The sequence below is a fragment of the Taurulus bubalis genome, assembly GCF_910589615.1.
Source record: "Taurulus bubalis genome assembly, chromosome: 2".
Classification (NCBI taxonomy): Eukaryota; Metazoa; Chordata; class Actinopteri; order Perciformes; family Cottidae; genus Taurulus; species Taurulus bubalis.
Window position 1 is genome coordinate 6605050 of NC_136590.1, and position 26498 is coordinate 6631547.

At 44.3% G+C, this 26498-nt stretch overlaps 2 protein-coding genes across 2 annotated transcripts; both read right to left on the reverse strand.

Moving 5' to 3' along the window:
• Nucleotides 1-3866: 3866 nt before the first annotated feature.
• On the reverse strand, nucleotides 3867-11399 carry pmp22b (peripheral myelin protein 22b). Its single transcript, XM_079237471.1, has 5 exons — nucleotides 11280-11399; nucleotides 10563-10653; nucleotides 10184-10277; nucleotides 7105-7245; nucleotides 3867-6291 (listed from the first exon to the last, which is right to left on the reverse strand). The coding sequence occupies exons 2-5, from the start codon at nucleotides 10638-10640 to the stop codon at nucleotides 6131-6133; spliced, it is 474 nt and encodes a 157-aa protein (XP_079093597.1). The 5' UTR covers nucleotides 10641-10653; nucleotides 11280-11399; the 3' UTR covers nucleotides 3867-6130.
• Nucleotides 11400-18921: 7522 nt separating this feature from the next.
• On the reverse strand, nucleotides 18922-24796 carry tekt3 (tektin 3; the record flags this gene model as incomplete). The annotated part of the gene is made up of 7 exons (XM_079214147.1): nucleotides 18922-19138; nucleotides 21268-21422; nucleotides 22208-22430; nucleotides 23017-23160; nucleotides 23296-23366; nucleotides 23460-23543; nucleotides 24227-24796. 7 exons carry the CDS (start codon nucleotides 24794-24796, stop codon nucleotides 18922-18924), a joined length of 1464 nt encoding a protein of 487 aa, XP_079070273.1.
• Between the last annotated feature and the right edge of the window lie 1702 nt (nucleotides 24797-26498).

Sequence of the window (26498 nt, forward strand, 5' to 3'; positions counted from 1 at the left end):
GCCAGCTGTGTGTCCTCGGCCCCTTCATCGCCATCTACCCTTTTTTCTCTCTTTCTCCTGCAGCTGAGGGAGAAAATTATTGAAGCTACAAATTACCGAGACCCAGAGGTTCCTCCACTGGTGGTGATGGCAAGCAGATGGCAGCAGAGCTGGGAGAGAGAGAGAGAGAGAGAGCCCTCCTCCCCATCCCCATCCCCTCGCATAAAGCCTCATTTGCATTTCATGAGCCTTAATTGCGTCTGTTGTCCTCCTCCCCAACCGGCTCTGCGATTTTGTGCCTGTCACCGTGCACCCCTGCACCCTCGGAGGAGCTGTGATAGATTAAGGCGGACCTTCTGTTTGCACCCCCCCCTTCAATGTGTTCCAGAAATTAGAAAATATGACCTCCCAGTAAGCTGGGTAAAACAAAAAAAAGGCGTGGGGTGGGGGGTGAAGGACGTGATAGTGACATTGGGTGGGATGAGACGAGACAGGGGGAGTTTTTAAGGCATTAATGGGAAAAGTGATTGTTTTAAAAGCTTGTCCTTGACCCTGTGATGGCAAAACAATGATGTGTGAAACCCCCAGACAGCTATTAAGCATGAGGTAATAATGCGTATCAATCAGTACTTGATAGATACAGAATTTGTGCGTTCTACTTTTTAAGTCATTCTTTCGTATAATAAAATAATACTGAAAATGGTGTCGGAAGGCAGGAGTTCAGGATTTTCACTGAACTGCCAAAAAAAATAAAATAACCCAGGTTGGGGTTTATCCGTCATCGTCACAATGATTCCTTCCAGACTGGCGTAGGTTGAGGATGGCGTGATGAATATGTCTGGAGGTCTGTCTGCTTTGTCACGGCCGCCAACGCACGTGTGTAGTCGCTGTGATTGTGTGTGTGTGTGTGTGTGTGTAGATGCATATGAAAAGAGATTTTAAAGAACAGGGTGGAAGGGGCGTACGGGTCAGAGAGACAGGGGTGCGCTTGTAGTGCATTGCTCTTGTTTTTCTTAATTCTTTTAAATATGTATTTCAATAGCATCGGTTATAAAATCAGAATACATCAGATGTACCACATTTTCTACAAGTTCAAGCAGTGAGAGTGTGATCAACACTTTGGTAAATAAGATACAGACGGATGACAAATATAGTTTAAATAGTAGTTTAATCATAGTTTTTTTTCCACTTAAGTCTTTTTCTGTGTAAGTAAATGAAGAGAGTCCAAAATAGTGAAATCCTAGTATGTGCTATACTTTTCCAATAAAGGTGATTCTGGTTCTGGTTCTGATGTGAATCATTTCAGATCTCGAATGAACACCGACGGGAGATCCTGTATTGGGCCGCGCTCTCTATGGCCATTATCAACACATGGGATGAGGGAAGATGCTTTGGAGTAATGGCGGCCGTCCCTCCTGCTCCGTGACACAGTGCAGGCCGAGTAGCGCTGAAGCCGCGGAGGCCCTTGCAGCGCTGTGTTGCCGTTTTTCCTCGAATGCGTCGCCCATCTTTATTTCATTCATAGTCAGCTCACTGTTAGAAAACAACACATAACAACAAATATTTAGTACTATTTGTGAGTTAAAGCAAAGCGATGGATCGAGGTTAAAAACACCAACACGTATTAAGTATTCAACCCTCTTCTGCACCCCATTCTTTATTGTTTAGAAACACGGCGATCTTATTGGGGTTTTGTCTGAATTTCTCAAATCATTCATCAAATGTAGAAGAGTCAGTCGTTTGTTCTCCGCCTTTACCTCTAATGATGTGTTGTGCCATAAAAGCCTACATAATGGCTCTGGAGGAGGAGCATCCATTAGACTGACTGAAGGGTAATAGAGTAGACAAGCAGGAGAAATCACCTCTCGCTATCACATGCGTGCATACTAATGCCACGGCGCGTACACCCTTTCAAACACCCGAGTTCTAGACAATGCTTAATGATCATATATAGAATTAATGAGCTCTCGCACATTTTAATAAGAAAGAATTATCTGCTGAGCCCTTGGGAGACATTGAGTCTTTCCACTCTCTCCAGAATAATATGGGAGATAGTAGATTTAGCTGTAGTGCTCATGTTTTACCACATGGAGGCAGTGTTTGCCAACTAAGTGTGATACAAGAAGTGTGTTGCTGTTACCGTATGTGTCCACCAGATGGCGGTAATGCGCAGTGCATAGTAAACTACCTAAAGGTTGATATACAGCGGGTAAAATAAGTATTAAACACGTCACCATTTTGCTCAGTAAATATATTTCTAAAGGTGCTATTGACATGACATGTTCACTAGATGTCAGTAACGACCCAAGTAACCCATACATAGAAAGAAAACCAAACAAATTCAATCAGAAATTAAGTTATGTGTAATAATGGAATGACACAGGGGAAAAGTATTCAACACACTGACTGAAATTTCAGCTTTATTGTCTTTCTCTGAAACCAGTTGAGAGTTTCTTAGCTGTGTTTTGTGTTCTGTTTTGCTTGCTGTTAAATCATAGAGTGATATATGAAATGTTTAGGGGCGGCGTTTAGTCTCCAAGTTCGGAGGTTACCTGGATATATGCTATAAATATGATCACATTAAAGATGTATTATTAAAAAGAAAAGAAAGAAAGACACTAACTAATTTTGTCAATTTCTTACTGTATGTATATGTACGAATGTTAATGTGTACATATACAGTACATGTAGATTGTAGTAAGTTAATTTACAGTTAATTTACACGCAATACCATACTTTCCCCATGTCAAAAAATTCTGTCTCTCATTATGTGAGACTAAAATCCAACTTTTCATCAATAACATCCTGAATGAATTCATGTATTTAGTGCCAGTGTTTCTGAATTATTGTTCAGCGCCATATCATTTATGTTTTTCATCCACACATTTAAATCCACAGCAGTGATTTTTACCCTGAAGTCAGAGTCTTTATGATCTTTAATCTGTTTTAGGATCAAACAGCCTCAGATTCAGGATGTTACCCAAACGTCCTCTTCGTCTGCAGCTGAAGACGACGCAGGAGAAGCTGAAGAAGATGCACGACGAAGACCAGTGATTGTCTCCCGGAGCAGAGCTGCCCTGCAGCGCCCCCTGCTGTTCCCCCCCTGAACGACAGGGAGACCTTCAGACAACATGGTGTCGCCTGATAAGTTGCACCTGGCTGTACATTTATCCTCAGTGTTGTGCTTCATATAGTTTGTCTGTCTGGACGGTTGCTTGTCGGTGCCGCTTTTTGGCCTCTGAAACCTTTTGAATCCAGTTTGCTGCACTTTGAGCCCCTCACTGTGGTTTAACAGTCTTAATATATATAATATAAATGCGTTATTTAAATTACTACGCAGTGTATCTAATTTATAAATGCAATGCTAAGCCTTTTGTTTGGGATATCTTGTCAGGGTATGATGTGTCAGAGCTTTTGTAAAGAGATTGAGTGATGTTAAGATTTGATGGATTTTTGTATAATGTGTTTATGAGTGAACGTGTGTGTGTGTGTTTATTATATTTATAGCAACTTTACTTTTTGTTGTTTTGTTTTAAGCCAACTTTTGCTATTGTTAATTCGCTCTGTGTTCCTCACAAATCATTTTTTGTGAAAATATTTTGACATTACATCACATATGTCAAGTCAAATAATCTCTCCCAGCATTTATATATATATATATATATATATATATATATATATATATATATATATATATATATGTATATGTGTGTATGTGTGTGTGTATTTAGATACCGATCATCCGCTGGGTGCCGACGCGCTTGTTGTGGAACTGGCTGTTGTCTTTAAAAGGAACAGATAGCATCACAGCCCGTAATCTGTAAGCACAGGTCATGTGACCTATGAGGCGTGCAGTGTTATCAAAAGACACGAAAAACAAGCTGCAATCGTGGTGGTAAGAAACATCCTTTAATTGTTTTAAACTCAAAGTAGCTTTGGTAGTATCATTTGGAAGTGTAGGTGTAAACATGGCGTAGACATTTGAACTCTGCCGCTTCACACAGATTAGAAGGGCAGTCGTCATTAGAGGCGACCTCTTTCGAACTGAACCCGGTAATGAGCGTCGTGCTTAAAAAAAAAAAGAACGGGAAAAAAAAGAAACCACAGCAGACAAACGAGTGTAAGCTCTGAATTAAATGCTTTAATTCCACCACAACATAGCTCTGTTTCGGAAGGATGTCACAGGAGATGTCAAGCGGAGGACAGACCCCGTGCTTTTACAGTGTTTTCGGGACGCGTCCAAGTCCTCCTGTTACAGATGCTGAGCGAGACACCGATGACACTGAAACACTAGCTGCGTGTTTCGAATGGCTTACTGCCGGATGCCAACCGCCGCGCCTCCTCCTCTCCAAGTGTGTGTAACACAAGTCACACAACAGCATTTGCAACCGCATGCACAAGGCAGCTTATTTGATCTCGTACACTGTAAAATAGACTGGCTTTGACTGTAGGCCGCACACAGGCATTTTAGTACATGCTGCACGCTGAATTTCGGTCTCTGGCTCATTCCCTCCCTCCTCCCCACACACCCTCCACACGACATCGGTGCTTTTTGCAGCCCAGAGACGTGCGATTATTACAGGCAGACGGCGTTACAGCCGAGAAAAACCAGCAGAAAATCTGCATGCGTGGAGCGTTAGCGTGAATCCAGTCCCTTGTCACAGTGGAATACACAGTATTAGATAACGTGAGAGTAAGTTTTATTGAGTAAGTGAGTGTTTTTTAGGCTAGATTCTCATCGCCGTCTGTTAAGCAGCGTTTTACACAGTAGAAGAGAAGAAGAAAAAACAAAACTCGTAGACGTCAGTGGGCAGAGACGGCAGCGTGTCAAACTTCAAGTATTTGAAACAGACAAGTTGTGTCATCACTGCAAACCTCTCTGTCCTTTTCATCACATAGAGAGTTAATACGACATGTTTCCCCAACTTCATCTGATATTATCTTATATGGCTTCAACTCAGTGGCATTTCTTTCCGGTAATATCAAATGTGTTTTTCTGAAGCTATAATGCCCCACAATGTTATTTTCTTTTAAGGTATTCTACTAAATAGGCAATTTGGCTTCTTGAGACTTTTTTAACAGCCAGGTGAACACAAACATCAGAATGGGGCTACAATTAAGGCAAAAAGAGCTAAAATAGAGACTAAATGAAGTCATTTCACTGTAATCCAACTCTTCACAAACCCGCAGAATAATACTGACATTCTATATCGATTTCATCAGTGCACCACCCACACAACTCAGTTATTCATTTTACAGTAGCTGATGAAGAAAAGAGAAATCAGACACTGCAATGTGAAATAGACTGTGTTCCCTAAAGAAGCAGCCGTTGTACGTACAGGCGTACCGCTGTCTGACTCCCACTTTAATGAATGGCTGTTTGACTCTAAGCAAGAACAAGGTAACTCTGTTGTAAATGATTGCTATCGGTAATAGGAATGATAAATACATAGCACCATCTTTTGTTGAGAATAAGAAATAGAAAAATACTGAAAATAAAAACACTGAAACTTGAAAATTCACAAAATAGAAAAGGACCAAATCTATATTTCCTGGCTATGCTACGTCCAGGGATGTTACCACTCTTTTTTGTTTTGTAAAGCAAGCCCATCGAAAAAAAAAAGAATCTCTCCTTTCTCTAACCCTTCTATTTCTATACATGCACATTGGTTAAAATACTTGAAGTAACATTTTGTCTTTCTTTTTTTTTCCTTCATAATTATTTGGCGAAAAACAAAAAAGGCGACGAAAAAAAAAGGAAAACGCAACAAAAATAGCATCTAATTATTTCATCGTTACAAACAAACATTGAGGCACTTAATCAGCTAAAACAAAGCTCATACACGTATCCATTGACAGAGCAACACAACAACTATGTACATATATGTAAAAAGTGTTATAAATAGGTTTTAAACCATAGATACTATATACATCTTTTAACTGAGACAGTATTGGTTGGTTTGCTTGTTGATTTTTGGTATTATCCGCCCCCTCCCCCCTCGCTGTAATCTGGTTGTGTTGGTCTGGTGGCTCCAGGGGCCGTTGGTACTCAGGCATCAAAACATATTATTTTTTTAACTTCAGAGTGGGACTGATGACACTTTGCAGTTGGGCAGGGTTACTGGGAACACTGGGATGGAGTGACGGCGGCTCATTCTCGCTTCCTCAAGATGACGTAGATGAGTCCGCTGATCAGCGCCAGAGGGAAGGCCACCCACGCCAGGATGTAGGAGTAGCCGAAGGCGTAGGTCCCCGCCACCCACTGCGGACTCATCACCGTGTAGATGATGGCTCCGCTCATCACGAACAAACCTGCAGGGGGTGGAAAGGGAACAAGGCGGAAAACACTGAACAACGCTGGCCATCATCCGGCTCAATTATCAGATCATGTTTTCTCCGTCTTGAGCCCTGGGATGAACCCCCGGCTGGCGGAGCGGGTCAGTGTTTTTCCCAGAAGGCATCCCGCCACAATACATCACAGCGTCTCGTGGTTATTGATCTCCGAGCGCAGCCCCACCCTCCCCTCCAGTCAGACATGGCTCGACATGTTTGTCAGCGGCCGGCCTTCCCTGACATTTCGACATGGCAGCGCGCCCAGTGTCATTCCTGTTTGGCTGAGTGGGCACCTGTGGGTGCTGGCACGCTACCGAGAGCCGACCTGGGACGTAGGAACGGGCTGCCAGGCGAGGACACAATGGGCGGTGGAGCCTGCTCTCAATAGACGAGCGGAGCATCAAACCATTAGTCACTGGCTCAGACTCTCTTAATCTAATTCTCTGCCCACAGTAGATGCAGCGGCATCGTCTGCTCCTGCTTTGTCTGTGTAGGAGGAGGACGCTCAGACTGGGTTACTGTGCTCAGCAGAGCAGTGCTATAGAGTTATTAAGTGGATTTGTATGCGTTTTGTTTGTAGTAAAAATAGCTGAAAATCATGTTTACAACCTTTTAAGTGTTTTGTGCTCGTTCGATCAAAACAATTTTTGGACATGATCTTCATGATCAGATTCACGAAAGACTTAATGGTCCAAATTAACGCCTCAACTTTAGTTTTTTTCCCCAGTGTCATAATGACTATCTGGTCTCGATGGATTTGTGTGTAAATGTCAAAGAGGGGATCGAACTCACTGGCAAGGATCTGGAAGGTTCCAGTGATGAAGAAGCGTCCGCCCTTCTGCAAAGTGAAGAGCTGGCAGAAGAAGAGGAAGAGCGCCAGGCAGCTGAAGATGATGGATAGGATCATGAGGGCCTGGACCGCCTGGATCCACTCTGCAAGTGGAGGGGAAAGGAGAGGCTTGTCAATAACTGACCCACGGTCATCATTAGCAGCAGCATCGTTCACATATAACATTGACTTAATGAGCGCATGAGAAGGAAACAAATAAAAAAACAAAGCCTGCTGCTCCTATCCCGGCTGAATTGAAGCACGTAATGTGTTTCCTTCTGGGAATGTGTAATGGATCCACAACAATGAAACCCAGGTATCCTGTTCCTAAAAGCTCTGCGCGCCCCCTCGCTGCAGGACCTATGACTAAATGCACCGCATCGATCACCGCCGCTCGCTCCAAGGCCGGGGATGCGAGAAGCCCATTAACCCATTAGACACCTGTATGGGAGGACCATCCGTGTGTGTGTGTGTGTGTGTGTCAGGAATCCCAGGATTCAGGAATCCCAGGATTTCCATGCAGGGTCTATTTCTTGTCTGAGGGTTATCCACGCCACCTCCCTGGCCTCTTGGGTTTCCTGAGCAGTCGCGCTTTCCCTTCCCTTCGTCTATAGAACGCATCTCTTTAGCCCGCGTCTGCTTTAACCGCCGCATTGTCGTGCCATAAACGACGTTGCCATGGCACACGGGGCTAAAGGTCGGCGTGTGCATTGGCAGCCGCCGCAGAAGTACACTCAGTTGGGCCTGACCTATCCATAGCATCAGCAAATATTCCAGACAAGCCTATAAAAAGGGGATTTTATTGTTGCACGTACATCAGTGCCGAACTCTGACATTCAAATTGGAGATGTTATTCCTCCAACCTTCTCAAGCATCTGCGGTTTATTCATTATCTTGCATTATGTGAATGTTGTGGTTTAATGGGGGCGGGGGCACGTACAATATGGAACAAAAATAAAAAGCATGATGAATAATTCAATAGCTCAACAAAAAGGCTGATAAAGTAATTCGCCCCCTCACTCGCTTTGCATGATGACATGACTTTGACATGATGTAGGCCGACATGAGCAAAACTTTTCACCGGCCTGTAGCAGTTATTACTCTACTGTCTGTGGACGTTCACGAAGAATCCCATGTATAGATTTAACGGGGAACGTTATCCCGAAAGACCAGGCTAGGACGGAGTCGGGTTACCCACAATAACAGCGCTCCAGTTTGTTCCTGATCTGATGAGATATGGGAGGGAACATGACACGCTGCGAACTCTCCATCCAGCTAGAGCAACATTTAGATCCCATTATGATGATGATGATGATGATTCTGTTTTCCAGGTAATAATGCTGTGAGAAATGGGTGAAATGTTCTAGCCCTGCGCTATGAATAGTGCTGCCTATAAATACAGACAATACATTCCTGCTTTCTGATAAATCCTTCCTTCCTTCACTGACCAGTAGGAAGCAGTGACATGGGGCATTTCCTACCAAGAGGGCTCAGAATATCACTGATAAGCAAGTATGACTCATATTCAAAAAGAATATTTGAATGCCATGGTTTAATATTGTGGTGTTACAATGCTTCTACTGTCGACTTTCCCTCGAATACCAAACAGTAAACTAACCGTTGATGTTTTTCCTCCCTTTTTTATTCTGAGACCCACTGAGCTGAAAATAGGAAATAAAACTGTGTTTACTTCACTGTGTTTATGTATCGAAGGCCCGCCCGGGACATTCTTCCTCAACAGCTAATTTTAGAGTGAGTAAATTCTATGAAGTAGTTGTAAGGAAGTGGTATTAATCTCGAGCCCGGCGTGTGATGATAACTGTGATGTGAGCGTCATCTCTCACTTGGGCGTCATCGAACCCAAATGGAGCCGAGGCAACCAGGGGGAAACTCAGAAGGATCAAACCGCGATGACCGGGCTCATGAGTCACTTCAGAAGGAACTTGATTGCTCAGCAAAGCTCCATTGAAAGCAGGAGTTGGCCCCCACGTGAGAACGGGGCCCCTATCTTCCATCTCCCAAAGCCAGAGCCCAGACGCGCGCCTCCTTGTATAAACACCGTGCGTCACCGCGCTAATGCAAGCAAGTCAAACAGACCCGGCTGTGCCATGGAGCCACCTGGCAGACCGTGCAGGCGCTGCACACACACACACACACACACACACTGGCTGAGCGCGGCTCATTCTAGACCGATGACATCACCCGGTGGCTCCTGCACCACTGTGACGCCACATTTTTAGAGCTGCTCAACAGTGATCTCACATGAACCTGTTGCAAATTTTTTTTTCATATTAGGACAATGGGGATTGTTTTGTAAGTGTGGTGTCTTTTAAAAACAATGGGATCTATAGATCCACACATATCTTGTCTAATTGAAACATGTGGAGGTGGCTGGCTTAATAAATCTGAAACGCCGCAGCTGCTGCCTTAAATCGTCCCGATGATCCCTGGAAACTAACACTGGACACTCTGATCCGCCGCTGGGCGTGACCCGCCATCAGGATGCTATGTTCTGGACGAGGTGGCCCAAGGTCTCCCCGCTTTCCGACACTCTGTCACAGGCATGCACACGCATACATAGATGTGAAAACTTTAAATACTCTCTGCGGCCCCACCCTTGATCCTCCACAACTCCCAGGCTCCCGTCGCCGTGGACTCCCCTGACACGGGCCCTGAATATGGACATCACACCACGACTATTTATACAGCTGCAGCCTATCAGCGAGCGCTTCCAAGCGGCACTGCCACATTCCCTGCCCTAGATGGCACCAGAGTCCCAGAGGAGCCCGTGACACACCCACATCATCAGCACGGGGAATGTTGGATTCCAGCAAGTCATTTACACAAAGTTCAAGCCTCCCCTTTAATATAATCAGTGTGTGGGTGCTTTATACCCGGAGAAAACACAAAAGGGGAGCAAATCCTGAGATGTGTCGCAGCGCCACAGCACAGAGGTGATTGAAATGTCCAATATTAGCCATTGGATTATAATACATAACAGTTAAAAAAGGAAAACAGTCAAATATCAGGAAGGGGTCTGACCTCCAGTGGATGCCGGGTCACAGTGGTATCCTACACTGGTGGTAGTGCAGTTGTTCCAGAGGTCTGAGGTGCCAGTTTCACCTGAGGTCCAAACCTGGTGTCAACAACATACAACTCAGTCAGTTTAGTGTGAAGGGCAGCGCCAAGAGAATCAGCTTCACTGGCATATTACAATTCCTAAAATCACATATCGGAAGTGTATCTCCAATTATGGAGAAAAGTGCATTATTGTTCTTCCTGCAGGTATAATATGTGAGTATACGCATCAATGGGGAGGGTTTTTCTGTTCATTTGTGTTCATATTTAATCCTTAAAATTACATTCCGATTAAATTAATCTGGAGAAAGAAAGAAAGATGCATAAGGACAGATTTACTCACGCTGACAATTGTTGACACAAACAGGAGAACCAGACCAGCGACGTGCAGGAGGACGATTCCCAGAAGAAGGAGCAGCATCTTTACAGGCGATCTGGGCAGTAATGAGAAGAGGAGACGGTCTCTGTCAGTATGTGAGTGTGTGTGAGTGTGTGTGTGTGTGTGGGGGGGGGGGGGGGGGGGGGGGGGGCATGGGTGTGTCGCTGCAGCACGTTCAACACGGACAGCCTTTAGAGAAAGTTCATGGGATGGCGTCATGTGCATTAACTATAATAAAACCACATGAACGAGAAAGCCATTGTTAATAATGCATACGTGGAAGGGGGGGGATTTGATTTACATTGAAGTTAAAGTTTGACAGGATTCAACTTTAACGCTGATCTCAGAGTCACGTTTCTGTTTTTTAATTCCCTCTAACAAACTTAAAGGTGCTTAAAAAGCTCGACTCTTTCCAGATTGAGTCCCTTTTTCGTTTCAAACCCCGCTGTTCTTTTAAGATGGCGTTACAATGCCGGCTTGTGTCATCTACCAAATGGAAACAATTTGATAAGTTAAAAAATTAAAAAAGCAATAACAACGTCTTGATTCATCGAATAAAAGTATTTCTTAGCGCCCTCCTGTCCGGCTGCGTAATGGAGCGGCGGGTATCCCATGCAGCGTTTCCTCCTTGAGACAGACAGAGCGCAGCTGGATATGAGAAAGTTAACAAAGTCCACTTACTGGGAGCGGTGAGCTTGTATTTCCACAAAAAAAAGAGAAAGAGAGAGAGTTTTAGGATCGCAGGAAGCAAAAGCAAGTGTTCCCAAAAGAGTCCAACAGCGGTAGTCCCTCAGTTCTAAACGTCGCTCTCAGACTAGATTGATGCCAGGCGCTGACGTGCTGTTATAAAGCGTCTCATTATGGGAGAACAACGCCCTTCGTGCGTCGCTGCGTCATGGAGTGACCCTCTGGTCCGCGGCCAGGGTTCCCAAAATAGACGTGCCATGCGTAATAGCGCACGGGTTGCCTTAGTTACTAACTTGCTGTATGTGTAGTGACCTGCCGGATGATTGTTTGGCTGTCGTGGTAACTGAAATCAGCTTTTGAGGATTATTTTCTATCTTTTCTGACTCTGTTTCCAGCTTCTTTTTCTTCTTCTGTTATTACAAATTGCACTGCACTTCCACGTTGTTGTGGTTGCTTGCTCAGTGAATATAGAAAGTACATCCAACATACATTTCCCAGAGTATATATTGTTCAATAAGAACATATTCGAGTGGAATATATGAGATAACTTCCTTTGTTTAGCACATTGTGTTCATCAAGCCTTGTCATGCATTTGACTGCATTTATAGCACATCACAGTGAGAGAAAGCTATTTCTGGACTTTATCCAAAATGGAACATTTCCCTGTAAAATCAGCTTAATGACGTTGCCTTGGCAATAACAAACACAAACATGTTGCAGTGGGGTGTAGTGGTGGTCTTTTCCCTCTGGTCGTAGTGACTCACAGTATGTGTGAACGTGTGCATGGGTGAGCCCAGTGAGCGATTGCATCTGGGGCTCTCCTCTGCTGGACGTGACTCACGCCCCCCCCCTGAACAGGGCCCGCAGCCCGTGTTGCCCTCATGACCGTAGAATGCACCGAGGTTAGCCCTCTAAATATGGGTGTTGCAATGTATTGAATTCCATTAAAAAAATAGGGAGCGGTCAAAAGTGTAAATATTTGGAAAAGTATGAATTGACTACCTTATCTCCTCCTCCTCCTCCCTGCATACTGCAGGGCATCATTTACAAATGCAGTAGGATTTTTTTGGGTTCCTGAAAACATCATAATATGTTCATAAGTCATAAAACGCATACTTCTAAGCGCTCTATGACACATACGCTTTTCTTCTGTGGAGGAGCCAAGGCCCCGTCCGACCTCAGATAACCCCTCTGTCAGCGTCCACTCTCTATTCTTCACCACTTAAGCTCACACTTCCTGGACGCCTCTGCGTGTGTGTGTGTGTGTTTTCACACTCGCATGGAAACCGAGGCCTCTTTGCTGTGCTCATGTCCACACACACACACACACACACACATGAAAGATACGCTTACAGGACCGGAGTGCCGCTGTGTGGCCGCTCGGTTATCAGTGTGAGCTGCGTAGAAGTGCCTCTTTGTCTGATGTTGTTTGCAGCTGATATCTGCTTTTGTGCAACTCTGCTGTTTACAGAATCATTAGGTCTCGACCCCGATCATATGAGCGGTGGACCGGCCAGGTTTACAGTGACCTGTCGAGGAGAACTCTTGTTAAAAGCGTTGAGTGGCTGTGCGGGCGCTCCCCATCCCTTATATGTCAATGTTTGTAAAAGACTGACAATCAGTGGGCCGAGTGGACACGGGAGTGTTACGTTTACCGCCTTTGTTATTAAGCTCGGAGCCGAGCTCTCCGGGGGGAGAGCCGCGTGACAAACATCCAACCCGAGATACTGAATAATGTCACATCTGGAACGCCGTCTAAGATCTCACCTCCGCCGTTAAATCGGTACGATTTATCTCCACGTTAGCGCGGCAGACGGCGAGAGTGCAAAGCAGAACCGTAGATAGGACCCTGGCATGAGTGCGGAGAGTAGACATGATCGAGTTACAGTAACTCCATCCGCATGCCAGCACAGGGAAGAGTGGTAAAGCAGATGCGGCGTGCACACGTGATGTTTACGTTTCGACCAATTGAGATTGGTAAGATGAAGAATTGTTTGGAGATAATGCGGCGAAAAGGCCCTCGTCATTCACTCGGCTGAGATTACATCCTCGTAGACTTTTAAAATAATGTGACAGGCCGCCGTCTTTCACTTGATTGCTGTGCAATTAGACTCATCTTGGCTCCAACCCAGAATCCATTAGCCGGGATGAGTAAACGGCTCATACTCGCAGCGGCTCGGCTTTGAGTCGGTGGATCCGGCCGATTCTCCTCGTGGGTCAGAAGGGGGAAGGCCTCGTCCGGGCTCTTCTGCCTCAGCATGTGCCAGATTCTGACAGCTGTCGGTCAAAGGTGGGTCAGTGCTCGTGTCCTGTCATCAGCATGCGAAGTGCCGCTGTCTGTCTCTGACCACGGAGTTGTAGTCACTTAATAGCTCCCCTCCCACTGCAGTCGGCTCTCCACTCACATCAAACGCTCCTGTTTTACACCAACATGCAGGACACACGAGAGTACAGAAATCACACCATTCCATTGTTTTCTGATGTAATACTTGCAAATGGAGTGTGCAAATCAGATATGAGTCACACAAAGGAGGACCGGCGGGATTGAAGTGAGGCGGCAGGTAAACACAGTCTGTTTGTCTGTGTGTGTGGATAAAGTTTTGAGCTACTCACAGCCCTCGTCTTGTCATCACACTTTAATCAGACGAGACACAGAGTGGTGACAGCAAAGGGGTGAACTGAGCTCCGTCGCTTTTAAAATACACTAAATACACAACAGATTGATGTGAGTAAAGACAGTCTATGGGTGGAGTTGTTCGATAATAAAAAAAGGATTTCACTCTAAAGTCCTACATAGTCATTGCTATAGTATTTCATCTACGCTCTTGAATTAGTTACTTAAATCTAATCCGAAGCCTAACATCTCACTGTTTTGGGGAACATGTCTGCGATTGCATCATTCCATTGCTCACTTTGAAGTGAAGCTCGTCAGCAAAAATCTGGCATTAAAATAGTTTCTCGAAGAATCGAAAAAAAAGGCCTGTGTCATTCTGACGTTACTGAAATCACCCGGTCGTGATCCACACCATATGCCGTGACATTCGATTCGTAAACGGCGAAAGAAGTGGCCGGACAACAAGCAGTAAAGGTCACCGCCATGACAATGTGGAAAATGGATGAAGGGGAACTGCAGTTCTGACCAGCTCTATTTTTTATTGTGCTCTGCTTGTTCCCATGGTTCCTGCTCAAGCCATATTTATTAGATGTTATTCACTCACAGACCACAGAGCATAACTCAAAGTCATCCTCACCCCCACTATGATTCAGCAGGAAAGACTGCAGTACTGTATCTTGACTCGTGTGTCGCTCTGTCGTTCACCCGCTCCTCTTTCCAGTAGGATTGTGTTTCACAGATCGATGCTATGGATCGCTCCAGAATTCCACTCAATCACACAAATGACCCACAAGACCTCTGTCTCCTCTACAGTGTGCTTCACGTGCCAGTCCCTGTGGATGACCTCTGATCTCTGGTTCGCAGTAATGCTTCTCTGGCTTATCTCGACTCCCTGATTGGAGACACAGTTATGTGCAGAATGTTTTTGGGGGCGGGGGGGATATAATGGTGATTTGATCCAAGTTTAAGGAGGCAAAGATTTCTCATGTGAGCAAGTCATCATCAGACAGCCACAGAGCCACTGTGTGCGAGAGGCTGACAGTTGGGGTGGAAAACCGCATTATGCATGATGTGTCTTATCAGTCCGTCTCCAGCTTCCTCTCTCTAGCTCGTAACTGTTACCGGGCCGATTGCGCAACGGATTCCCGCTTAGTTTCTTTTCCTTTCTTTCTTCAGTAAGACGGTTTCAACAGCCCAAAACAGCCTCTTGAGAAAACTCTGCGTTTTTTGGCAACGATCCAAAAGCGGCAGGAAGAGCTGGTTCCCATGAATGTTTGGTGTTCGGTCCAAACTGAGCTCTCCGGCAGTTTCAGACGAAAGGAGATGAAGTGATAAATGTTCCATAGCGTCGAGCGAGAGGGATTTAAGGCCACGATCCCATGAAACCCTGGCTACGTGTTTGCCAAAATTATAACCCAGACACATTTTTCATGATTGTTTCGTGATGATGTTTTTTTTAATACCCAAGATAAGACTAGGAACCTGGCAAAAAAAGCTCATTCCAATTGTAATTGGACAATTTCTTTGTGCTGTATTATGTTGTGTTGATATTGTGTTGTTGTACATGCACATCATGTAGTATTTGGTACATGTTTTGATATGTTGTTTTGCTTCTTCTTTTTTACATTAAAGTTACAGCTGGATTTAAGGTTTCATGAAGTAAGAGATGGTCTGCTTTATTCAATTTAATTATACTTGGTAACGATGGTTACTGCAGGCCATTAGACAAAAAGCCTACATTTAATTATCACAAAAGACGGGCTGGACAAATCACCTGTAGTATAAGTAGAAGCTCCGAATAGTACCCTCTGAAAAGGAAAGCGCTATTAGTACAGCACAGGAAAATAGCTAAATCTACATGAATCAAAATGTGTTTTATATTAATATAGAATCAAATAACTGTGTGATGTGTGGTGATGTCTCACCAAATGGGTTATGAATGACACAACATTTTGTAAGTTGTTTTAGGGGCAACAAGAATGCCTTTTTTTTTTGCTTTTACCGTAGTTTGCATACTTATTTAAAGCCCAACCATGTTGTTTTTCCTCAACCCAACTAATTGGTTGTGTTGCCGCCCTGACTGCAGCCATCATAGTTTCACAATAAGACGTGGTGTTAAATGACAAATGGCAAAAAGCAGCATACACACTGAAAGCCTAAAAACGCATAATAATAGAATTTTGTACCATTCATGCGCTTTCCCATAAGATTGGGTTGGTTTCCATCAGAATACCATTTCAAATGTCCAAAGAAACCTCAAGTTAACCCACTGCATGCTACCTAACAACACCTAACGGCTGGACCAGAAAGTCAAACAACGAGCAACATATTGAGCCAGCTTTCCATTTCGCTAGTGTTGGTGGAGACCAAAACAGAGTTTAAAGGCAGGCAAATATTGGAGAGTTGACCAGAAATATGACTTCTGTATGATAGTAATGTTGCTCTGTGTCTACTGGATGTGTATTGAGGCCATTTTTGCTTCCACATTGTCTGTTTTGGAGATCTAACTATCCATAACGTAATCAAGTTGCCAACAGATTAACATTTGTTTGTACAGGTTAGAACCAATGCCCATAATAGAGTAATCAGTGGTAATACTTAAACTGATATAGTTAGAGTAAAGCAAACAGTCTCCATAATGTCCACCACTTTTCTCCTTCAATGGTGCACACTCAGTCCAAGTCTGTAATTACAGCACCGAGTAAGAAACCCTCGGTGGCTGACACCAGTCGCAAGTAATCTGCAACCAGCTCTTCAGTTTGGTTCAGTGGTATGTCAGAAACATAAAACAACATGGGGCGCAGGGCATCTATAACAAGACCGGGCGTTAAGAATAAACCGCCAATATGTTTGGACCGCAGGGAGAATTCCAGAGTACATTCCCCATAAGCGGGGGTGGTAGAGGAGGTCAAATAAGAAGGCCTATTTGTGTCCCATCCCAACAGAGACCCGTAACCTCAAAGAGACATACGCTGGAGAAACGAGGGGGGTTCATTCCACTTAAGTGAAGCGAGTTGGAAGAAGGGGAAAGCAAAAGGGATAGATAAAGAGGGGGGTCGACTCTGTGCTATCTGTCAGTGTGTTTAATTACAAGGTGATGAGCAGCGAGTCTTTTGATGTAAGCGAGACAACAGGGGGCCTTTCTTTGCAATACTAGGGCTGAGGAATGTGCCTGGGCAGGAGTGGGACTACACACACACACACAAACACACACACAAACACACACAAACATGCATGTCGGAAGCCATGGCAGAGAGCTCCTGCCATTGACTCTCTCCTGAGGGTCTTAGTCCAACACAATGCTGTTTGCAAAGCAGAGGGCTCACTGTGACAGTGACTTAATACAGTGGTAAAACATTACTCCTAAATCAAAGTGCAAGTTACACACACATGCACTGAGCGGTTTATCTGTCCGGCCACTCCCTCCCTCCAGTCAGGAGTCTCTGTAATGAAACTACTCTATTTACACGGGAGATGTTGTCATGCTTTTAATGCTGCGGCCACTGAAAGGATTTAGGTGGAACCAGAGTTTGAGGTAGAATGGGTGGAGCTCAGCGGCCCGGTTGCATCTCTTAACTGTGATTTCTTTGCCAGCGCTAACGTCTGTCTCTTAACCTGACAGACACACACTCGAACGCAGGCTTATTTTGGTGCATGTTCTTTTCCTTCTGACGCTATAAGATAACAAGGAAATCAAACAGAAATTGACTAAAGAAGAACCAAGGTTAAATTGTATTTTAGAACCAGAAAAAAGTATGTACTCTGATTGTGGCGATCCATTTAGCGATTGGAGACGCGGTTACTACTGTACTGACGGCGTTTAACTGAAGCCGCATCGGCGGTACGAGCAAGGTTTACATTCCTCAGTGCAGCCAAAGGTTACACAGTAGGAGTGGGAGGGTTGGGTCAAAAATAGTGTTTATTTGCGTTCAAAGTTGATTCAGGCCACATCTTTAAATGTCGGAGTAGATGGCACCTCTCCCTGTGCTGGTGGAGAAAGTAGCCAATGAGAAGCGAGTGGTATGGGACTGGAGTCCCATACGATGGGTGTGGGGTTTCACATGTGACTCACAAGTTGTTTGTTCAGCTCCTCCAATGGGCGAGGCGATGAGTGATGGGTCATCAAAGTCGGACGGGAGAAACACAAACGTCCTTCGCGATCCATATGTCTACGTGCAACAATTGACCGAGGGTGTATGCTTGGGTTCAAATCAGTGGCTCCCCTTTAAGGTGACATTCAGGTCAGAGACCGCTGACAGATCTGAGTGAGCCTTCAGAGAGTGTTTGTCTTTGTCTCGAGCAACCGCGTTGCACAAGCTTATCCCGGCTATTTGTTTGGGGATTAATGTCGCATGCGCTACCAGGTCCGCTTGCGTTCCACTGGTGCGACGACAGATCTGTATAAAACCCAAATTACTGCTGTTCATGGGGTTAAAAGCAAAGGGGTTACGGTTATGAATCAAAGCCTTCAAGCGCAGGAATGGAGTGACAATGTGTGTTATATGTCATTCCTGTGGATGCTGTCAGAACATATCAAGGGATCCCCTTTGATTGTTGAGATGCCTCTGGTATGACATGAAGAAATTAGCAGTTGGTGTGAGGGTTGTATGGTTTTGATGATTTAAAAGGCTTTTATAAGATGTTTTTCAGATGTTACCACAAGCGTTTCTAGCATTTTTTTTAACGATAATGGTTCGTAACATGCAGCAAACATGCAATATAAAAATATATGTAATTGGTTGCAAAAATTAAAACATGCGGAGACCTGATTAGTCACCAAGATAATCGATTCTCCTATGACATCACAACACTTTACGATTTTATTGCTTTTTATTTTACATTACGGGTAAACTACTCAACATTACGATAATCCATTGTTCATGATCAGTTTAGACGTCAGTGCCCGTAAAATGAAGCTATTTAGTTTTGGTCAAATCACCCACAACACCCTCAAAAATCACTCCAAAACCACTGGAGCAGTGGTAGTTAATTCTAGTGGTCCGTCCTCTTTGAAGACTTAGTTCAGGTGTAGCCCACCAGGCGAGGCATGCTGGGAAAGCTCTTGCGCATGCTCATGCACTTCTCCTGGTCCAGGAAGAGCGAGTTGGCCTTGATGGACAGGTCATGCTCCAGGGTCACTTTGGTCTTGACCAGAGTCTGCAGAGTGTTCTCCGCCTGCACCAGCCTCTCCTGGAGCCGATGGATGGTGTCCTCGATCTCCCTCACCTCGCCCACCAGTCTAAACGAGGAAGGACAAAGAGAAGCAGCTCGCCGTTAAGTTAGCAGGAGAGAGGAAGAAGGCAAGGAAACCTTTTCAGCCCCAGGAAACACAGACTGTAAAATGATTTATTGATGTGATATTGTTGTAGTTAAAGAAATATTGTAGTCAGAGATGGGATGAAACACAGATGACCCATTAATATCCATTATGTCACTATAAGTCACTGATCAACGTCTCCCAAAGGTAGCTTCGCGAAAGGTTTGACATCCGCATGAAAGGAAAAAATCAAAAAATGCAATACATTGCACTCTTAACTTTTAATAAATCGATAATTTTGGTTAAGCTGTGCATTGCATCCATACATAAAATGTCAAATGTTTTAATGTCAAATCAGCTCCAGTAGATTGCAGTTCAGCAATAAGAAACCAAGATCTGATACAAGAACAATTACATTTGCATTAATATCTGTGTTATACATGTACATTTTGGTTTAACCTCTTAACATTCCTGTAAAATTTGACGAAAAACGCCTATCCAGGTATACCTAAAGTAAATTGGAAGCTGTACTTGAACTATGTGGAGTAAATGCATGGTCTTGGTCTCTTTTGAAAGATAACAATCTAAAGCTTTTTTCCCTCATTAGTCAGAATCACTTTAAGTGCTGCTGACACTGAGTTATATGAGTTTGAACACACTAAAGTATAATGTTTCCGCCTGAACATTTCTTTGTAAATAGATGCCTGTAGATGACTACAAATGGGACTTATGGACTGGAAAACACAATGGGACCATAGCCTGAAGCCTTATCTAGTCTAAGTAAAAAGCAGATAACAATATCACAGAAAATGAATATTTTACACATGTTTTTCTAATGAAGTGTCTCGGCGTTTTTTCATTTTGAGACTGAAAATATTCCTGATATATATACTATATACCTATTAAAAAGGCTTATAGTCTTGCAAACTTATAGAGGTACTATTCATATGTACTACCAGTATTGCTGGTAGAAAATTAAGTATAAATGCATTTTTATGCTAATTTATGGATCTATGAGCAGAAGTCTGTTCTGGTGAAGCTGAAGCCTGTTGGGATCATCTCCACCCCCTCTTGTTTAGTCCTGTTTTTTAGGCAATTTCATTGGCTGTATGAAACGCCTGTCATCTGAGCTGTACGACGTGACAGGCTTAAGCCACGTAAGAAAATAGAGGCTGAGCCTGAACTTCAACGTAGCTTCTGGTTGGGTAATGTAGCCTGTCAGTCAGGACATGAAGCTATTGGTTCAACTGGGGTCTCATTGTAAACGTTAGATTTCGGCGGTCATTTTGGTGCCGAGTTTGTAGCTGTGCTCTCATGCAAACATGCTTTTTTCTGTTTTTCTTTCATATCTTCCAGCCGATATGAAATGATGCAACGCCAGTTGGTGGATATTTATGGATGTAATCACGTGTTTTGGACTAAATCTTTTATGGGATTTATTTTTATTGGACCTTTAGGACGTAACAACGCCGTTGTTGTTAGAATGTTATGGATTTATGGATCAATATGAGGCGTCATCGATGAGTTGCCTGGATTTTGCAATCGTTTGTTTGTTGTTGTCTGACAAAAGTCTCGTTTGTAGATGCTGTGGTGGTCTGATCTTGAAACGGGTTACACAGCTGGAATCACAAGAATTGTAGGTTTCCAGAAACATATGGCACTTGTACCAAACTCGTACCGAACTATAAATAGGGGGTACAGTGCACACTAGAATGTAAAGTAAAAGACGCCCGCGGGACGGCAGAACGTTAAGAGGTTCAAGTGATTCAATGTACGTAGCTACGATACAGTATTTTGGAAATACTAATGATTTCTGTCGAAAAATGCCGGTCTTTTTCTGTCTTGGGTCATGATGTCTCGCTATCAAAATGGGGCTACCAGTATATTGCACCCCCAATTTTACCCAACTCAATACAAATGAACAAAAACAGAAAAGTATTCAATGTATTTTCTCAAAGATGTATAGTAAAATTATTGTATAACAATTAGTTTTTGAACCTGTGTGATCAATTTTTATCGTAAAATGTCTGCAGAAACAAATGACTTTGTATCTCATGGATGTGCTAATGGCCAACTGAAGAAGGAGCACTGCAGTTGCACAGCGACAGCACCTGTGGTGCGGGTTGTCCCTGCAGAGCTCCACGTTGGGCCTGCGGGTCCTCTCCTCCAGCCTGGTTTGGGCCACCTTCAGCGGGCACTCTTTGTCTCTGAGGGCCTTCTTCAGAGACTCGATCAGCATCTCTGTCTGGAAGATCTCCTGCAGAGTCTGGGTGATGAGACGAGACACACTCAGGATGAAGTGACAGAAGAGGAAAGCATTGTCTAATCCTAGTAACAGCGGAATGTCTCATTCATTAAATAGGGTAAAAGAGGAACTATTGACGTGAGGAGGGGGGGAAATAAATGAGAATCTCAATACTAGAGGCAGAGAACAAGTAAACAGTGTCCGCTGTCAGCTTTGAATCAGCTGAGCACAGTGCTGCACAGTGGCCTGCTCTGTCCCAACCCATTTGATGTAATTTAATTCCAGAAAATCACTACTCCTTACAACTGACAGTGACAGAGCTTTATTAAGGACTGTGTGTCTCACATCACAGCTGCTGTCAGTGTTCAAACCCATCCAACAGCTGATGTGGATTCACTGTTTAACCCTTTGCAATTAACCCGAGAACAATGGGATGCAGTGTAGAGTGTGGCACGAGCAATGAAAGGCGCATTTATCACCATTCCTCTCTTCTGACAGGAATACCGTAAACATGCACACTCCACTGCAGACGAGACACAAGTCCCCAACGGATTTCTCTTCTCATTTATGCACTGTGCATTTTTGGCATATCACATGCTAGCACAGGTACTGTTTTTACTGCGTGAAGAAAATAAAAGAGAAGGGTGCAAACGCATGATCTCTTCCTCGTAAGTGGCAAATTTAGTTAGAGAAGGAATGGATTCAACTCTGAGCCATGTGAGAACTCTGATAAATAATGGGATAGTTTCTCATTCAAAACCACATTGTCTTTCGGGGCGTGCGGCCATGTTGACTGGGTTGCACACCTTAGCCAGGTGCGTCTGCAGGCTGTTCTTAGCATCGGCGGTTTCCGATATGCGGTTGGTGAAGGCCACGTTGGCGTTGTTGAACTGGTTCCACATTTCGTTGGACGTGGTGCTCAGCAGGATCTCGATCTCGTCCCTCAGCTTCTGGGAGGCGGCTCGTTCGCTCTGGGAGAGCAGGATGTTGTCGTCGGTGAATTTGGACCACGAGTCCGGTAGAGAGAGCCTGACGGGGGGAGGGGAAGGCGTGACACTCTCACTGTCATTGAACATTGATGTAGGCAGGACAATTGTTGGATACTTTCTAGCCATTGCTAGTGATGTGGCTAGTGATTGGTCCACAACTTTGGTCCAGCCTAAAATATCTCAACATGGATTCTCCTGAAATTGTTATGCCGTAGCCCTTTAAGCCCTAACTCTAACCCTAACCCTAACCCCTAATCCTATTTGTTGTTTGAGTTGTGTTTAAAGGTTGTACATTGGGATGATATATTATTGTAGCCCTGATTTTTGTGTTTAATTTGATACCTAACATGTTTTTTTGGGGGGGAGGGATTTATACCATGATTTTTTCTTGATTTTCCTGATATAAAAGGGTTTAACAGGTGTAGTGCAGACTCATTATGTTGGATTTAAACCTAGTTTATGAACAAAATGATTTAGTTTGACTTTCAAAAGACTGTGATTCTTTCTGTGATTGACAATTCAACCCATCCGGTATATCACGCTGGTTTAGACCAACAAAGGAAATTGCTAGCAGTCGTTTGACGCGATGAAACTGTTAATAATCGATCGCATAGAACTGTACTCACGAGGGGTCAAGTCTTTCAATCCCTCTGTAGTAGCCGATACCGTCGGATGTGTTCCTCAGATGGTGACACCTGCCATCTATCCTCTGAGCGGTCACTTTGTCGCTCATGTCTCTTTCCAATTCATGCTGGGCTGCTCGGTTTGACCTGAGGAACCCCACAAAGCAACACGGACACACAACTTTATAGCAAATCCATGTCAAACGTCACAGTTTGTGAAAAGATCACATCAATAGAATCAGACATTTAATAATATTGCATAAATTGATGTCTCAGACTCACGCCAGCTGAGCGATGGCTCTGTCCAGATGTCGCCTCATCCTTTCCTGACATGACTTGATGACTTCCACTTCCTTGTTGCAACGCAAGTAAACACAATATGCACATTCATTTTCCAAGGTTGCTATCGGAGGTCACACATGCTCACACTCCCGCTTTAACGTTACCCTTATGAGGTCTTTCTCCACGCCGTCATGGACCAGATCGATGGACATCCGCTTCTCTCTGTGGTACAAACACTCTTGAGACACCTGTTGACAAAGTGATCATGGCTGAAATAAGTTGAGGTGGTCGTAAGAGTGTAATTACATATCTTTCAAAATGCTGCAATGTCTTCATTGTGACATTTTGAATAGATGAGCAGGTACGTTATATAAGTGTATGTCCCCGTCCCTATGCATGCAGTATATAGTGCATTGTATAAGCTGCATTCTCTAGTTTCAGCTACCTGCAGAAGTCTCAAAGAAAGCCACCTGCCATATGATCTGAGCTGAGCAAGGTGTTGTCATGTCATCAGATCTCCAGCTAGATCAAGTTGACTCACTCTGGCTGAGACAAATGACCAGTGGTCCGGGCATTGACCTAATTAGGACTTTGCCCCAGCAAGAGCTCTGCTGCGTTGGAAAGTTTCCTGAACGCAACAGTTGTTACAACGAAGCGGGGACACTAGTCAAAACTGTTCCACCACAGTGACCACGTGACGCACCCAGAGGGTGTTAATGAGTGCCGTGAACAAAAGGCCTGACCAAAATGTGAAGATTTCAAGGCAAATGCAAATAGTCCTCGTCAAATGTCAATATTTCCCACAAAATGTTCCAATAACACAACTCAAAAGTCCGATATTACTTACCAGATATCAGTGTGTTTGCTACTTCAAGGTAACACACACCCACGCACACACACACACACACTCATTTATTCCTCCCACCCTCACCTGAAGGGGCCCTTGAGTCTCTGCCAAGGCTCTCTCCAGCCTCCTCTTGACCTCAGTGAGCGCTGCTATCTCTGTAACCATGTTGTCAATCTCGTGGCTCAGCTCAGCCCTCCAGAAGACGATGTCATTAAGCCGCTCGCCGATGTTCTTGCTGGTTTTCTCTTGGGTTAGCCTTGTGAGCTGCTCCTTATCCTGCATCATCCGTAGGGTATCTCTTCTGAGTCTCTCTGCGCTCTTCCGGGACGACTCGGACTCCATGTAGTTGCTCATGTTGGACTTGTACCAGTCGTCGGGGGTGTAGCGGGTGGACATCGCCGTCCTGTTGGATGGGTAGAACATGGTCTGGGCTCGGACCAGATCTAAATTATCTCGCTGTAGGGAAGAGGGGGTCGGGATGATGCCGCTGCTTTTGTAGTAGGCGTTGGTCCTCCACAGGTTGGCGCTGGGGTTCATGGCCAACGCAGGCTGGGTGTTGCGATAGCTGGACGCCATGGTGGAGATGGCGGGCAGGAAGTGGCTGGTTTTTGGCCGAGCATATGTGGCTGTTAGAGAAGATCCCATCAGCTCCATTTTTGATTCCCCTCAGGGTGCTCCTGTCCGGTGCATAAAAACACTTTTCTCAACAGGTAGGCTTAAAAATTCCGGATATATTGTTCAGATTTTACAGATCCAAGACATGAAATACAGTATAATTACTTTTGCATCAATAGAGGTGATAGGTAAAGAACAAAAAAGCATCAAAACAGAAAAATAAATGTCTTACCAGGTGAACAGATGGGTGCTCAGAGTCTCGGTGCTGGCCGGTTACCTCTCCTCTGTGCTTATCTGAAAGTGAGCTCAAGAACGCACTAAAGGTAAACTGGCATGCATAATAGATGGACAAGTTTGCCAGTCATTCTTTCAGCCAGCCAATGGTGTGGCACGGTCCTTCGGCTGCAGGAGCCGGCCCATAAAAGATTTCTGTTGTCCCAGAAGCAGTTGCCATAGGTGACTGAAACACTCTGCTTGGCATTTCCAGATTAATGGTGAGCAGGTACTTTTACTTTGTTCTATTCTCTGTGTGGCTTCTTATTGGCTCACTGCAACTCCAGATAATCCTAAAACTCTCCTAAATAGACACATTTAAGCACACAAAACAAATCCGTGGCACTATAGTCTGCCAATTGTTCTCATCCTCGACTTAACTTGGTACTTAACTGTGCAAGTTCACATTTTCGGGAGGTCGCCTGCCTTCACATTTCTTGTTCGAAGGTGAGCAATCTGAGCTTTGTCTTCAAAGCAGAGGAGTTCAGTTAGTTGCCAGGCAGCATCAGACAGCTCAGCCTGTCTGTATGGATTACAGTCACCTGTTTAATGATTCATGCCACAGGAAGAGTCCACACAAACCCCTGTAGCACAGAATAATAATCTGTGTTGTGTTACCTACTGTGAGAAGTGAGGATCATTTACACTTATCTGGAGGGGTGGAGCTGGACAGGTGATCGCCTGGTTTCCACCACAGAGACGAGCAGAGCTGTAGCCAGGAGTTACTCAGCTGGTCACCGAATTTTAACCAAACATATACACATATGATTAATGTTGCACATCTTTGTTTTATCAAACATAAAGTACACGATACCTGTCCCGTCTGTGGAGACGCTGGGACAGGTGTCTATTTATAAAGCATTGATAGGTCTATGTATTTAAATTGTGCTTTTGTATTCTATTTAACGTCTTTTGTATTATCTGGACCTTGAGTCTGTAATAAAAGTTTGATTGATTGATTAAAGGTCATGGATTTATGAAAAGAACATATCCGCTATGATATGATGATATATTTTGAACTTTGCAGCTTCAATTCTGCTAATTTCTGTTCTAAATAGTCAACTCAAGCGCTCTAGTGATGGCTATGTGATTGGCTTGCCGGTTTATGTTTCTTTCCCTGAATCGCCCTTCTGTGTCCAGCATTTAAAAGGCCAGTGCTTCAAAGAGGGCGCCCTGCGCACTATTTTGCACCTCGTGGTCCGGCTACTATTGTCATAAACATGGAGGTTTAGATTTAGAATGGAATGACATGTCATTGCTCCACCCCTGCGGCCTCCGCATTAACATGGCTGGGTTCAAGAAGGCCGCCCCACACGCCTCTACCGCGGTGACCTCAGCCGCTATAAATACCCCCCAGAAAAGCATGAAAAGCCAGGCCTCGTATGAAATTCCTCCCCTGGATGGAGCTGCAAGTGGAAAACAAGAAAAGTGCTTCCCGGTCGATCTCCTCGCTGGCCTCAGAACGCGA